Source organism: Arthrobotrys flagrans (assembly GCF_004000055.1).
Source record: "Arthrobotrys flagrans strain CBS H-5679 chromosome Unknown unitig_8, whole genome shotgun sequence".
NCBI classification, from domain to species: domain Eukaryota; kingdom Fungi; phylum Ascomycota; class Orbiliomycetes; order Orbiliales; family Orbiliaceae; genus Arthrobotrys; species Arthrobotrys flagrans.
The window spans coordinates 892,557-907,330 of NW_027137553.1; the positions used below are offsets into that span (position 1 = coordinate 892,557).

Consider the following 14,774-nt stretch of genomic DNA (forward strand, 5'->3'; position numbering starts at 1 on the left):
ACCGCATTATCTAGGCGCACATGTAATCTTGAATCCGATCTTTCATCCTTCGTCGCCAGAAAGCGTTGTCTTGGTCGATATTAAGCTTAAGCTGGTAGCCGCTGGGCCCTTGCTGTCTCCCACACAGAATCCCAGCACGCAGCGCTGTCAGCCAATCAACACCTACGCCCGATGCAACACCATTTTATTCGAGAAACACCAAAAATAACACTCCCTTTGCCCGGCATGATTCTCCAAACGCTCTCATATTACTCGGGCGGTCTGAAACTTGACAGCGAAAGACCTTCTGCAGCCCTACGCATAATTTACCTGCCCGTTCGGGGGCAATTCCGATGGAAATTCAATTTTCCGCACCGACGGCTTATAGTTGGAGGATCTGGTGCATCAATAAGCGCCCCTGATCCACGAGCTCTGCGGGTGTCATGACTTGGCTAGAAACCACGACTGGATAGTATTTATATGCACGATCTAGGGGATAATTTCGCTTGTAACGAAATAAAATGCTATTTTTAATGGAAATAATATCGATATCTGATCCCGCCTGGGGGTCGCGTGACTGGCTGATATCTTGAATTATACTAGGGCTGACCAGCAAAATTATGGTGTAGCTGGAACCAAGCCTAGACCATTGACGCGTAACAGGTTCAGGTTTGATATCCATACCTGCATAATTCTTGCATCTATTGTCTAGTATTAAGCGTTCCGACCGCGCGATTTATTGAAATCTTCAGCTTCGCCTTCTCCATACCCTTCCTTCTTGTCCAATTGCTTTCTTATTTGCTCTTCCTCTGTGAAAGGCGCTTTGTTCTTTTCTGCTTCGTGTGCACGATCTAATATCTTTTCATCGCTTGACTTCGGAGACCGTGCCGTTCGTTCTTTATCGCTCGGTAGCCCGGGCCGTTTCTGGTCGCCTGCAGGGAAATTGTTGTAGAGCAAGTTGCTTGTTGATAGTTGGCTCTGTTGGATGATTTGTGTAACCCCGAATTTTGAGAGTGAAGTTCGAGATTGTGCCTGGGTGAAATTAGGGTGTGAGACCCGAGACGAACGGCAGATTTGAGCAGCAAGACGGCTCATTTTGAATGAAGTATTAAAATTTTTATGGCGATTTCCGAATCGAGACCCGGAGAAGTTTGAAATCTGGGAGCGGACGAGAGGTGTGTTCAATCGATCTTTTGAATCGAATCCAAACCCTCGCTGTATGTCTTTGAACTCGAATTCGAACCTAATATTGAATTTTGAGTGTTCGATGGTACATGAAAGATTTATATTGTACCACGCAACTGTTAAAGTACAGCTTTCTCCCACATGGACGTCATTATTGTGATGTCATGGGGATATTACAATGGGACATGTTTGACAGCGTGGGTGTTTTGCCGAGACTAGGCTTTTTGCAACAATTTCAACACATAACACCTAAATGCATTACCTAAACCCACGCCGATAGGCTGGAGAGCGAGACGATAGAGCCACCGTCGCACAGGCTGCTTGAAACGGTCGTCCCGAATGGCTCGAGTTATCTAAAATGCAAATTATTTTAATTTTGAACTTCGATACTGTGCGTTCAATGTGATCGTTATCGATACAGGTGTGGATCCTGCTCGTACCGGTGAATGCACTCAAGGTAAGAGAGAGGCGTGATAGATATCAAAAATTACGAGTGGTACGAGGGAATAGCCGTTACCGACACCGTCGAAAGCTATATATACAGCGGCCTATAGCCATCCCAAACTTCCGGACCTCTGCCGTCCAAAATCCCAGCAAGAAACTTTGTTTACATGTGAAAATATAGCAAATTCCGTGTGAAAGATGGCCCACTTTTTAAATTTCGGCCAAAGTCAATACGGAGTATGTTGGTGGACCCCCGCACCGCTACTCCGAAATTTCAACAAAATCTCTTATCCGAATTTTTCTGCCGTCAGTCGGTAAGAGGCAGCTGACATGAGAGATTCTGGTTAGGCGATGACTGCATGCAGGGTAAGCGTGAGCCGTTCTTGCAGATCTGGTTATGCATATCCTTGATGTTACGGAGCCAGTGGTCTGTGCGAAAAGGAGTGTCGTGTTCCGAGTATCGTTGAAGTTTTCCAGGAGCAGTTCAAAATATTTATTCGACAAGCCAGGTGGACAAAAAAACGAAGGGAGTCTGAAATTTAAAATAAAACCCCAAAGTCTGCCCGTATGAACGAAAAGAAGAGTTTTTAAAACCTACCGGCCGCATTTAGGGACAGTGGGAAAATAAGCTCGAGCATTCTCCCATTGGCCCGGCATACCGAAAAGTGTGGGGACCAAAATGTCTAACCGCCAATTCGGTTGTGCCGGCCCAAGATTCTAGATGCATCCCGAAAATTTTCAGCCAATCGGGTAAAAGTTCGGCATGCCGAACCTGAGCTCTCATCGATGCCGGCCGAGCAAGCCGACTTTTAGTGCATGCCGACATATCCGTGTTCGAGGACATCACGTCAGGTACATGAAATCTTAGTGAGAAGAACGGAGTATAAAAAGCCATTGGGTATGCTGCCAATATTTTAAGAAAATGCCAATATCGTCGTCAATATTCGTTGCCTTTCTTTCGGGCTTCTTGTTTTCTTTCTTTATTGCATTCTAATATTTCCTTTTACAATGGTTGTTGCGAATAACCTTGATGCCAGGATGGAGGAATCTATTCCTGAGGAAAGCCATCACTTTGACAATGCAACACTCACACATGTCCCAACACATCGTGAACTTCCTGATCCCGTATACACTCCTTACAGAACCTTCAGCGAACAAGCCAACCTCGAAGAATTTACGGAAGAAACACCGGCCGGTGAAATCATCAAAACCGTAAAATCTAATGTTACCGGAAAACTTGAAGACCACATCCTCGTCACGTTCACCCTCAATGATCCGGAAAACCCTAAGAATTGGTCGAAGGGTTTCAAGTGGTACATCACCATGGTCGTGGCATTGACATGTTTCGTCGTTGCGTTTGCTTCTGCTGTCATCACTAGTGATATTATCGGTGTGGCCGAGGAGTTCGATGTTTCGGAGGAAGTTGCCCTTCTCACCATCACGGTCTTTGTTGTTGGTTTTGGTATCGGTCCTTTGGTATTTGCTCCTTGGAGTGAATTATCGGGAAGAAGAATTGTCTACGCGGTTACACTCGGAGTCGCTGTTGTCTTTATAATACCCGGAGCGGTAGCGAAAAATATCGAAACGTTGATTGTTACGAGAGCAATCGATGGTATCGCCTTCTCCGCCCCGATGTCTTTGGTCGGCGGAACTTTGGCAGATCTTTGGAGGAATGAAGAAAGAGGCGTTCCGATGGCCGCCTTCAGCGCTGCTCCGTTCATCGGTCCCGCTATCGGTCCTCTCGTCGGTGGATTTCTCTCGGATGCTAAGGGCTGGAGATGGTTATATTGGATTCAGCTCATCTTGGCTGGGTTCGTTTGGATCCTCATCACCTTCACCGTCCCGGAAACCCAAGCTTCCACCATCCTCGCCAGAAGGGCCAAAAAGTTACAAAAGGAAACCGGAGACAACCGATACACTACCGAACAATCTCTCGATAAACGTCCCCTCGGTGAAAGGATGAAGCTCTTCTTCCTCCGTCCTTTGCAACTCCTTTTCCTCGAACCCATCGTTCTTTTCATCTCCCTTTACATGTCCGTTCTTTACGGTCTCCTGTACATGTTCTTCGTCGCGTACCCGATCGTTTATCAAGAAGGAAAGGGCTATAGCGCCGGAATAACCGGGTTGATGTTTATCCCTATCGCCGTCGGTGTCGTAATCAGTGCTGTCTGTTCACCATGGGTCAACAATCATTACCTCACACTCGTCGAGAAGCACGGTGGCAAGCCTCCAGCGGAAGCCAGACTCATTCCCATGATGATCTCCTGTTGGGCCATTCCGATCGGATTGTTCATCTTTGCGTGGACTTCCTACCCTCGTCTGTCGTGGGTTGGTCCTTGCCTCGGCGGCTTCCCGGTCGGGTTCGGATTCATCTTCCTTTACAATTCTGCCAATAACTATCTTGTCGATACGTATCAACATCAAGCCGCATCGGCGCTTGCCGCGAAGACGTTCATCCGTTCGATTTGGGGTGCTTCTACCGTTTTGTTTACCACTCAGATGTGAGTTTTCCGTATTTGCAGTGAACAAAACTTCTGAAACATTTTTACTGATAATAATCCTAACCAGGTATCATCGTCTCGGGTACCAATGGGCGAGCACTTTGCTAGCTTTCATCGGCCTCGCATGTTGCGCAATTCCTTATGTGTTTTACTTTAAGGGTGAAGCCATTCGAAAACATTCCAAATACGCCTACGTGGAACCGGACGAACTTCCCAAAACCAATCCGGTAGAAAAGGCGTAAGGGGGCTCGCAGCCGGCCGATGGCAACCGGTTGAAGTTCAAAATTTAGAAAATAGATATATAAAAGAGCTTCCACCCGATAGAGGAGACAGGCTCTCTCGATTTTTGTAATTAAAACACCGGCATAGCGATACGGTTTGATTTCTTTATTAATGTAATAATACCCCCTCGAATGCAGTTTTGGATGGTTTTATTTTACATGCGCCAAAATGTAAATGCGATGCAATCAGAATATTGTTTTCCGATATACGTGAAATATTAAAAGGAATATGTGCTGAAGCAACCGAAGGCAGGCGATTGAGCAAAACGCCCGAGAAAGTGAACTCGCAAAGTTGCCACCTTTAGATCGGGGCAATGCTGATACTATCGATGCGGACAAGACCACCGCCGGTGCTTCCACCCTGGCAGATGATTCTGAAAGTCACAGTACTACGGCCGTTAGCACCGTCCGGAGCAACGATACTTTGCCAGAACATGGGTTCAGGGACAACGCCCTGGTCGGAAGTGAAGTCGACTACAATGTCAGTATACTCTTGTTTATCGATGTTCTGTTGGAGTGAGTGCATGTTAGCCAAGTGCTTTGAGATGATGGTAAAATGAGGGAGTGGTGGTTTAGCACTTACGATTGCCTGTACTACGAATGCTTGACCCGGTACGAGAACGGCAGCCTCGCAACCTCCTCTGTACGAATTGGGCCTCTCGACTCGGACGCTATATCTGATGCGGTACCTTTGATTGACGCAAATATCAATCGCCTGACCAATATCCGCGAATTGGTAATACTGGGCCGCGCTTGCCGGAAGGGTGATCTGCAAGCTGTTGGGAGAATCTGGAGGGGATCTCGGGTCTGTTATGATTGTGCCAGAGGTAATGCCTGTGCTGCTAGGTCCGGTCCACGGAGCCATGCCGGCATCGAAACCACCGTTGACGATGATTTCCTTGGGTTGGCAGGTAGGAGTGTCGACGGGAGGGTCCCAACAGGCTCCACCCATGCAGAATCCGCTTGCGCAAACGTTTCCACAGCTTCCGCAGTTGTTGGGGTTGTACTTGAGGTTCAGGCAAGTATTTCTACAGTCGCGGGTATTAGGAATTGACGTTCGTCAAGTGATATGCAACCGGAAGTGGCAACTTACCCGCATCGATCTTCGTTACAAACGCACTGGCCACCGTTGCAATGCGTTCCGGTTGGGCAGATGTTCCCGCAGGCACCGCAGTTATTCCTATCGGTCTGGGTATTGAAAGGGCAGATGCATTCGCCATTTGAACAGATAATGCCCTTCTCGGTTGCACATCGTCGACCGCAGACACTGCAGTATGTTAGCATAAGTATCAGGTAAACCTATGGAACGTTGTATGCATACCCGCAGTTATCTGGACTGTTCCTGCCGAGAGCGCCCCAATTGCAGTCGCACTGTCGAGAGCTATTGCAGACCAAATCGCCTTCACAGCGTCTGCCACATGCTCCGCAGTTATCCTTGCTGGCGAAGAAGTTTGAGTCGGCGCATTGGCCATTGCAAATACTTCCACCATTGTCGCAATTGCAAGTGCACCTAACGTTTCAATCAATAACTGAAGTTTTCCACGAAATGGATCTAACACACACCTTTCTGAATTGGTTCGGTTGAAATTATTCCGGCCCACACCGCCCTTTAGGCGTTCATACATATCTTGGACAACCTCTGCGAAATCGGATTAGTCTCCCGCTAATTTATTTTAGAGCTCGACTTTACTCACTGAAACATTTGCCCTGAGACCCGTTCTTCCAATTCAAGCTTCTGCATCGGAAATCGCCGGATACACCGTGTCCGCGGGTATTGAAGTCATCGTTACATTCTTCCCAGGTCCTGCTACAATCACCTGTTATAACATGTTAGCAAGGGAAGCACGAGGTAGGAAAAAGGTGAGGAGCGGCCTTACTGTAACATCTGTGAAGATCTTGGCAGGTGATTCTAACATAATAGAAGCCACCATCCTCGATCCCTTGAGTATAACCTTCACCACAGTTGTTGATATTATAGGCACCCGGTGCACCATTTCGTGTAGAGGCCCAGGAATTTGCCAAGTTGGGACAGCGAGGGTTTGCTCCCCAGTTGCCCTTACCACGACGTCGCAGTTCGGAACCCGTAGACTTGGGTGTGGCTTTGAGGGTCAAGTCTCCTCCAGCGGTACCGTAACCATATAGATTTAGGTTGCTAGTTCTATAGCCCCAACGGGATCGCACGCCCGAAACAATCACCTCTATTTCGCCATCACACCCGATAATGAATGCGGTTGTTCTGATCGGTGCCACATCGCCTATCGATGGGACCGTGGTTGCCGGTCCCGAACTTCGGTCCGCAAGGAGTATGTTCCCGTTTTCTGGGTCATAACCGAGATAACGGTCACCTTGGGTGGTTTCGATGATGATATCGTAAAAGCTAGAGCGACCGTGAGCGAATGTTGACCAACAACGTAGGCTCATGTCAACTTACTTCGAATTTTGTGGTTGAGAGAAGCGGAACAGAGGCGCCGTCCACGCGTTGGCTTCCTCTTCCGTTGCGAAATCCGGGTCCCCGAGTAGCGCAAACAGCACATCTTTGGCTACGACGAAGTCATTGCTAGCCTCGTCCGGGCCGTACATAAAGAGTTCCTGGAACATGATTGTTAATACTTGTTACCGAGGGGTCGGGTCGCTTCCGGCTGGACTTACATATTTGGTATCCGGAGCCGCAAGAGGATCGAAGATACAATCATTAACTGGCGTGTAGGCTGGAGGCAAAGCATCAACCTGTGTAGTCGATGGGAAAGGAGGTTGTGCAACTGGGGTGTCTTCGTAAGGTGGGAAAGATGTGAAGACCGGGAGGACGGCCTCGGTCCATGTGTAGGTTGACGTCCAGCCAGGATCCTCAGGAATCACAGGAACGTCGGGGGTAGATGTGGTCGTAGGAGTGGTAGAAGTGGTAAGAGGGGAAACACTCAAGCAGGTGCAGGCGCTGGAGATGCGCTCAGATGTCGTCGACCATGATGTGAGATACGAAGGATACACCTGTCCGGCCGTAGCGATGGCCATTGTGTAAGTGCTGCAGAACGAACTAGCAGCATCGCCCTTCCCGTATAATGCTCGAAGAACGTTATCGCGATTGCAAACGATAGGTTTGGCGCTTGTCGTCGGAACAATTGGGTTATCGCACGTTGTCGGAACGGTCCAACAGCCGCGATCCCACCAAGTTATTCCGGTGCTTCCCGCCGTGAACTGCTGCTCGGTCACCGTCTTGAGCATAAGACGACATTCTGTCTTCGATGCGTTCGAGTCGTATGAAAAACTCAAACATGTAGCATCCTTAAGACATTCTGTCAGACAATCGTCCCCCGATGGAGTCGACTTGCTCTTGAATGTGCGGATCGACTTTCGCTTCGCACCATTGACATCACCCGTCTTTGCGCAAACGAGAGCGGCGGCAGGGGACGTGGCGGCCACCGGTGGGCATGCCAGAGTAGCGGTTGAAGTCAATGCAACGGCATTGACTGCTGGCAGAACTGCTGCCGCAAGGCAAGCTAGCACGTTGAATCGATCGAGGACCTTCATAGCTATGGGGAGGCTATAAGGAAGAAATGCGGATGATGGCCGTTACATTTCGAAGAAAACGGGCCCTTCTTATACTTTTCGTCCCATCCGTCACGGCTTCGGCGTCTCCAGTTCATCGCGCTTTGACCGAGTCAACCATCGTGAACGAGAATTCCTTCCAGACCGCTGGTGGCGTTTGCGTATACAAGCTCAATCGGCAATTTTAGGTTAGTATGGGGAAATTCAGCTATCGGAACGTCACCTTGTTGGAAAGAAGGTTTTCAGGTGGAGACCGTGGCGGCCTCTTGCTGTCCCTTTTCGCACATGAAGAGATGCAGGGCGAATATATCTCATGACAAAGCATTATAGACTCCGGCTTTCTGCGAGGCAATAACTCTATAACCCCTTACATCTGCAGAGCTGCAGAGGCAAGGGCTCGACGTTCGACGAAGCTCATATCGTGAACGCCCTCGACTCCAATTGAAAATTTCAAGCCGCAAGCGAATCTTTGGATGAATCGATTTAAAAAAAAAAACTTATGCAACAGCTGAGAGCCATTTTGCCAACAGGCCAACCCCTAAACGATCGGGGAATTCGCCAAAGAGAACATACCATGTGGAAATGAAGGTACTCGCGCGAGGTTAGCGTGTTCCGAAGCGCGCACCAATCAGAGCCGCAGTCGGTCCGTGCTGGGACCCAGTTCAGGCATAGACCGACGCCAAGTCTCCGATTTCCGAAATGTTTCTTTGAAACGTAGAGTTCAGCCGCACGACATGTCTGTTGAATCAACTTTGTTGGCAGGAACGCTCCAGGGCTGAGGCAAACCGACTCTCACTAGGATAAGTCGAGTAGTCGGAAGCGGATATTCGATAGAGGCTGTCCAGCTGAGGGCTTTGGCCTCAAAAGTCCAGGCGCAGAAATAAAAAGATTTAGTAATGAAATTTATAAACTTATGCACGCAGCCCTCAGCTGCATCTCCACCGCTAGCCGCCACGGCCACATTGGAAATTTACATTCTTCGCAACGAACTTGTCTCCCGTAGCTTTCGAATGTTTTGTGCCCTCGAATTCATTCTCCTCTTCTCTGGCTATGTATACATCTATGTCTTCGGATCGGCACCATCATCGTGGATGGTTTCGAAGTATCTTTGATATTCGCTGTTCTGTTGGTGCGATTTCGGGCTTCTCTGGCATCTCATCGCATGCCAAGACTGGCAGTTTATCATCAGATGGTGGTATATAGTTTGGTACGAACGTACGCAGCAAGATATATATGATCGAGTGGATCGTTTTCGGCAATACCCTACTGTATCTTTCGGTGCGTATCCAAGGTAACCGAGTTTTGCGGGCCGGGATGGCTACTTGAGCAGTAAACGCACGTCGCATATTGGTCGTGGTATCGCGTGCGTTCTCGAGGAAATACTACGGAGACGGCGAAATTTTGATGGGAATACCTTCCCGTAGAGCGGTCAGGTCGAAGACGTAACCTGCGGAGTAGCGTCGAGGGGAAGAGGAAAGATCTCAATAAAGAGGTTTTGATTTTGTGGGTTTGGTCTAGAACATAAACTACGGTCCTCGGGAACCTTCAACACGAATCTACAAGATAATCGTATAGAACCTTCCATTAATGTCCTACTCGGTATCTACAAAAGAAAGCCGAAGGGAGAAAAGAAAGGAAAAGAGAAGAGAAGATGACTAAATCCTCCTCAAACTCCTCCCCATCTCCTCCCTCAAAACCTCCGCCCTCGTCAAATCGCCCTCCCCGATATCCCCCACCGCCTTCAACTCCCACTTCCCGCCGAAAACCCCCTGTAGAGCACCGCCATGACCACGCTCTTCTTCCCCCCACCTCGCCCCCCTGGTGCTCCCGAAATTATACGTGGCCATCTCGACCCTCGAAACTTTATCCACCAACGCCACCTCGGGACTCTTGAAATCCCTCAGGTGGGCACCTCTCCAAGCGCTCATACAAAACACCAAACTCTTCACTTCTTTCACCTTTCCGATCTTTTCGAGGTCGATTTCTATCGTGTGTTCTCCGCGGGAGATGGTGCGGTCTATCTGATCGCCCGAGTGGCGTAATGCCGCGGTTTTGTTCCTATTGCTCTCGTCGGTACAGAACGCCAGACGGGAGCAGTACGAGACTTCATCCAGCATTTGGTCGTTAAAGCCAAAGACGGTGCAGGTGGCGTCCAAATAGTTGGAACCGGAATTCGAATCCCAGCGCCAACTTTCCTTCATCTCCAACTTCTTCAAGTTGGGAGGGACGGAATAACTCTGTCCCTTCAACAGGATCCTAGACACCCCGCTAGCCTGGATTTTTGAAAAATCCATGCCGGCGCGGTGATACCGTTTCCTCAACGAGTTCCTGACGGACTGCTGCAACACCGCCGTCAGCTCCGCCCGGGTCGGTCGTTTCACGAACATCCCGTCGAAGAAATCCGGCCAGGTTTCCAGCGTCATGATCTTCTGTACCGTCTTTTGAAATTTCTCGACGACTCGCCGCGGAGGGCGTCCGTATAACAAATCGTTCGCCGTGGAAATCTCGTCCATCATGTAGTTTCCCCCGGACTTTTGTTGGATCATATAAAGAAGTCTTACGTGAAACACCAAAAGTCTCCTGGAAACCTGTCCGCACCCCAACCAAAGACTCAAGTACTTATCGTTAGCCTCCACCTTCCTCGGCGCAAACTTTGGTACGTTAACGACCTTCGGATGTTCCCTTGCGGTCCAGATCACCTGTCTGTCGAAGAATTCACCGATGATGGCACGGCTCAGGCCCGGTGTCGTCCACGTATACTTCTCGCTGACGGAAAGCAACGGTAAGAAGTTTCCAAAGTTCGGAAGAACGGACTTTGTACGGGATTCCTCGCTTTCTTTGACCCTTCGGATCCTTTCGTCGATTTCCTTCTGCAACTGTGGGAATTCGACGAGGAGGGCGCGGAAGAGCCGGTGGAGGAGGAAGTACCCCTCGATGGCTTTGCTGGAGATTTTCTCCCCGTTGTCCATGAGCAAGACGACAAGCGTATTCATCATCTTCGGAATGACGTCCAACACCATCCTGGGTTGAAACAATCGAGTCCCGTATTCGGGACACATCTCCACCATGAACTCCTCGATATCCGGTAACGCCCGTTGGAAATGTTCCTCGGTAAGAAACATGGGACACCAGGATTTGAACTCCTTATTCCACGTCGTCTTCCTGACCTTATCGTCGTGGAACGCACTCCTGCTCAAAAAATCCGAGGAGTCGACGATGTAGATATAATCCACACATTTGGTCTTGGGGTTTACCGTCCAATCCACCGGAACTCCGAGGACATCCTCATCCATGCCTACTTTTGAAGCAAAACACTTCATTTCGGAACCGGCAAAGTTGCTTTCTTGGGCGAAGGCGAGCAGCCAGTCGTCGAGGTTCGAGGCGACGAGGTCGGAGCGGGGGTAGACGCGGTGGAAGAAGGATTTCCAGAAGTAGCCGTCCGTGCAGAAGGATTTTATGTGTTTGCAGGTCATGCTGAGGGAGAGGATATCTTTTGCGGTCAGGCCGCCGGAGAGGAGGATTTGGAGCATCATCTCGTAGGGGAGGGTGGAGAACAGACCGGCGTTATCGCGTTCGATGCGTTTGAAGTGGAGTTCCCGGGGACCATCCGAGATGGCATCGAGGGGTGCGGGACGGGATTCGGATGGTTTTGCGATTTCGATGGATTCGAGGTCCTTCAGGGCTACGAGCTTCGGGGCCCGTTTGATCCGATGGCCCGGTTTTATGACGAGGACCTTTCCGGCGGCTTTTGAGAAGTCGGGACCGGTCGGTTTCTCCTTCGTCGCCGGGACTTCTTCAACGTGCGGTTTTTTAGAAACGGAAGTCCACCCGTCTTCACCATCTCCGCCGGCCCTCCTCTTCCCTTCGGAAGAAGTCTTCTCCTTCGAGCTCCTCACGATCTTCGGCCTCCTGACCTCCCTCGCAACCTTCCTCTTCACCTCCTCCTCGCTCGGAAACCCCGGCCACGGTTTCCCCCCACGGCTCCCACACTTCCCACACTTGAAAACCCCAGCGTCACGCCTCGCATCATCCAAGGTCCCGAGCCTGACGTTAACCAGCTCCTTCTCATCCGTCAAAAACGCCTCGAGCTGCATCAGAATGCTTCGTACGGAATAACTCTGCGACCATCCCTTGTACTCCCCGTCGATGCTTTCGTCCAACATGTCGAGGCAGACTTTGTAGCCTCCGACGGCGGTCAGGACGTTTTCATGGGGGAGACGGGTGAAGAGGAGGAGGGATGGCGGGTGGGTCGGGTAGCTCGAAGGGAAGAGCATGGAGAAGTGGAGGGTGAAGGCGTGGGAGGGGAGGGAGAGGTGGAGGTTGCCGTGCCATTGGTAGATGTCGGAGTCGAGGGGGTGGGCGGTGACGGTGGTCGAGACGGGGGAGGAGCGGAGTTCGGAGAGGTCGCGGAGGAGGCGACGGGTGGCGGTCGGGAGGGTTATTGCCATTTTATACCTTCAAGTAGGTAGATATCGGGATCGAAACCGGCGACTAGCGAAAGTGTGGTTTCGACCGTCCTCTGGAAATAAGCTCAGAGGGTTGTATATATAGATGTAGATGTATAGAATATCGGTGATGGATGCTGATGCCGAAAGAAAGTCCCCAAGCCGGGGAAACAATGCAATATTTATACCCAATCGATTTACATTTCTCCTCAGCTCGATTGACCGTAACACCTCGAAGGACACCTTCAGGACTCCTGAGCGCCGGAGTCACGGCTTGACACGAAAAAAAAGCACTCAGGCATGCCTGGGGAAAGGATCGTGAGCTTCAGGACTGTGGTGTTTTCGGTTCAGGTGTTGTTGAGTCACCTAATCGGAGGCCGCTAGTCCGCATTCGGTTTAGATGCCTGAACGGGAGTTCACCCTCGACTGACCAATCAGAGCCTGTCGCATCCGCATCGTACAAAAATGCAAATTCGATAGGGATGTCTATTCGAGATGGATATCTCGATGGATATATTATAAAGCTAAGTATTACGCGGTGTACCGTTTGCTCCTCCCCAACCCCTCTTTCCCATAAAAATCCATCGGATAACTCCCATCCCCCTCCCTCGTCCACTCCTCCCTCTTCCCCAACGCCACCCACGCCTCGTAAGGACTCAACAGCGGCCTGGGAAAAGCATACCCCCAGTCGATACTCAACCTGGGACAGGCGACCTGCACCCAAGCCTCCACGTCCCCAAACATCGCCAGCTTGCCCGGAAATATCTCCGACAGCAGTAACAAAACATATTCGATCCCGAGTTCCTTGAGCCTATCCTCCAGGTTCGATAGCGTATTGGGGTTTCCCTGTCTCCCCAGGGTTCCCAGTATCAACCCCCATTTCCTGGCAGATTTGGCTTGCGTTATGGCGGAGAGGCGGAGGGATTGCATTTCCTCGTGGTCGTATTCTTCGCGTGTGAATTTTCGGGAGTAGGGGTCGTATCTGTATGCCGGCAAACCGGGGTTTTGAATCATCACGCTCTCCAAATGAAATCTTCCATCTCCGAGGTAAACCACCGCATCGACTCCTTCGATCGTACTCCCGTCCCTGTTCTTCTGACTCGAAAGTTTCGGAGCGGTACAACCCAACACTTCCCCCTTCGACAGAGGTAATATCTGCGGTACGGATATTTTGATACCGGCCGTTTCCTCCAATTCGGCTTTCACGCCGTGAATGGTAGCGTTGAACTGTATCGTCCCCACGATCGCCACGTGCTTCCCAGCCGTAAAATTCCTCGCCATGGTGGCAACGAAATGCTTCGCATCGATATCAATGCTAACGAACACGTACAGCGTCTTGATCCTGTTGACATCCGAAGGGATGAGACAGCTGTGCGCGTAATGTACCAAAAAATCACAACCCAGCGCTCTGGCGGTATAATCGTCGATGCAGCAGGCACCGTAGGTTACATCTCCCATGATCAGGACTTCCGCAGAGGTGAATTGCGTGATGATGTCGGATAAGGTGCAGGCGAACATTTGGAGACCTTCGGGGAGTTGGAGGGCTACGCGGGTGGCAAGTGATTTTTGGATGTTGTGGATCGTTTTGGGGAGTTCAAAGTTGTAGTTCGAGGGGAGAAGGGATATGGCGGAGGTCAGGAGGGGGTCACGGAGGATGGAGTCCGGGATTTGGTTGCGGGTACCGGCAGCGGCGCGGCGGGGTTTTACTATTATCGTCAACACGACTTCTAATATATATAATGATATGAATATGGTGTTAGATACCTTGAACGGTAATGGAATCTTCGACTTGAACATCATCGGTTGACGATTTGGCCTTGTGCAGTTCGGCCGCAGCCCGTTTTCCGATGAAGCGGCGGCGGGGTTGCTTCTGGACCGGCGCACCTTCCGGCTGCAGTCCCGATGGCTCCCCGATATCCATTTTGTCCCTTAAATACCGTCCCTTCCGGACTTGCAGACGGCGATGGTGGTTGTATAAAACGGTTGGTTGTCGGAGAAGCGTTCGTGTAAAACTTTTTACCGGAAGCAGCGGTGCCCCTCCAGGAACTACCCCACGTTTCACCGACCAATCGGACTGTTAACTTCGGCCGGCTACCTTCGGACTGAACATTTAAAAGTCAGGTCGAGACAAAGGCTGAGTTAACTAGCTGGTTTCAGCTGCTGTGTCGTTTTCCGTGCTAATATGTCATTCTCATCGATTCGATTTCAGGATTCGGTTTGTGCGATTTAATCAGCCTCTGCCCTTCCTCTCTCCTCCTTCTCTCTCCCCCGTACGCTGCGCTCTAGACTACCACGGTACGTACGCTGTACCGTTAATCGCAAGACTTCCACTCCTTTTCGGTCTTATCCTCTGTACTTTGTTTTACTTTTTCCCTTTTTTTTATTTTTTTTTGTTG

The 14,774-nt window shown here is 50.2% G+C and overlaps 5 protein-coding genes across 5 annotated transcripts; 1 reads left to right on the forward strand and 4 right to left on the reverse strand.

The window, feature by feature from the left end:
- Positions 1-693: 693 nt before the first annotated feature.
- Positions 694-1,074, reverse strand: DFL_006762 (uncharacterized protein; the record flags this gene model as incomplete). The annotated part of the gene is made up of 1 exon (XM_067636241.1): positions 694-1,074. The coding sequence occupies one exon, from the start codon at positions 1,072-1,074 to the stop codon at positions 694-696; it is 381 nt and encodes a 126-aa protein (XP_067487878.1).
- A 1,542-nt stretch (positions 1,075-2,616) lies between these two features.
- Positions 2,617-4,351, forward strand: DFL_006763 (uncharacterized protein; the record flags this gene model as incomplete). The annotated part of the gene is made up of 2 exons (XM_067636242.1): positions 2,617-4,109; positions 4,177-4,351. 2 exons carry the CDS (start codon positions 2,617-2,619, stop codon positions 4,349-4,351), a joined length of 1,668 nt encoding a protein of 555 aa, XP_067487879.1.
- Positions 4,352-4,691: 340 nt separating this feature from the next.
- DFL_006764 (uncharacterized protein) lies at positions 4,692-7,915 on the reverse strand (the record flags this gene model as incomplete). Its single annotated transcript, XM_067636243.1, has 9 exons — positions 4,692-4,898; positions 4,974-5,418; positions 5,484-5,657; positions 5,712-5,900; positions 5,954-6,029; positions 6,085-6,207; positions 6,268-6,767; positions 6,822-6,979; positions 7,040-7,915. 9 exons carry the CDS (start codon positions 7,913-7,915, stop codon positions 4,692-4,694), a joined length of 2,748 nt encoding a protein of 915 aa, XP_067487880.1.
- A 1,673-nt stretch (positions 7,916-9,588) lies between these two features.
- On the reverse strand, positions 9,589-12,381 carry DFL_006765 (uncharacterized protein; the record flags this gene model as incomplete). The annotated part of the gene is made up of 1 exon (XM_067636244.1): positions 9,589-12,381. One exon carries the CDS (start codon positions 12,379-12,381, stop codon positions 9,589-9,591), a length of 2,793 nt encoding a protein of 930 aa, XP_067487881.1.
- Positions 12,382-12,909: 528 nt separating this feature from the next.
- Positions 12,910-14,299, reverse strand: DFL_006766 (uncharacterized protein; the record flags this gene model as incomplete). The annotated part of the gene is made up of 2 exons (XM_067636245.1): positions 12,910-14,084; positions 14,143-14,299. 2 exons carry the CDS (start codon positions 14,297-14,299, stop codon positions 12,910-12,912), a joined length of 1,332 nt encoding a protein of 443 aa, XP_067487882.1.
- Positions 14,300-14,774: the final 475 nt, after the last annotated feature.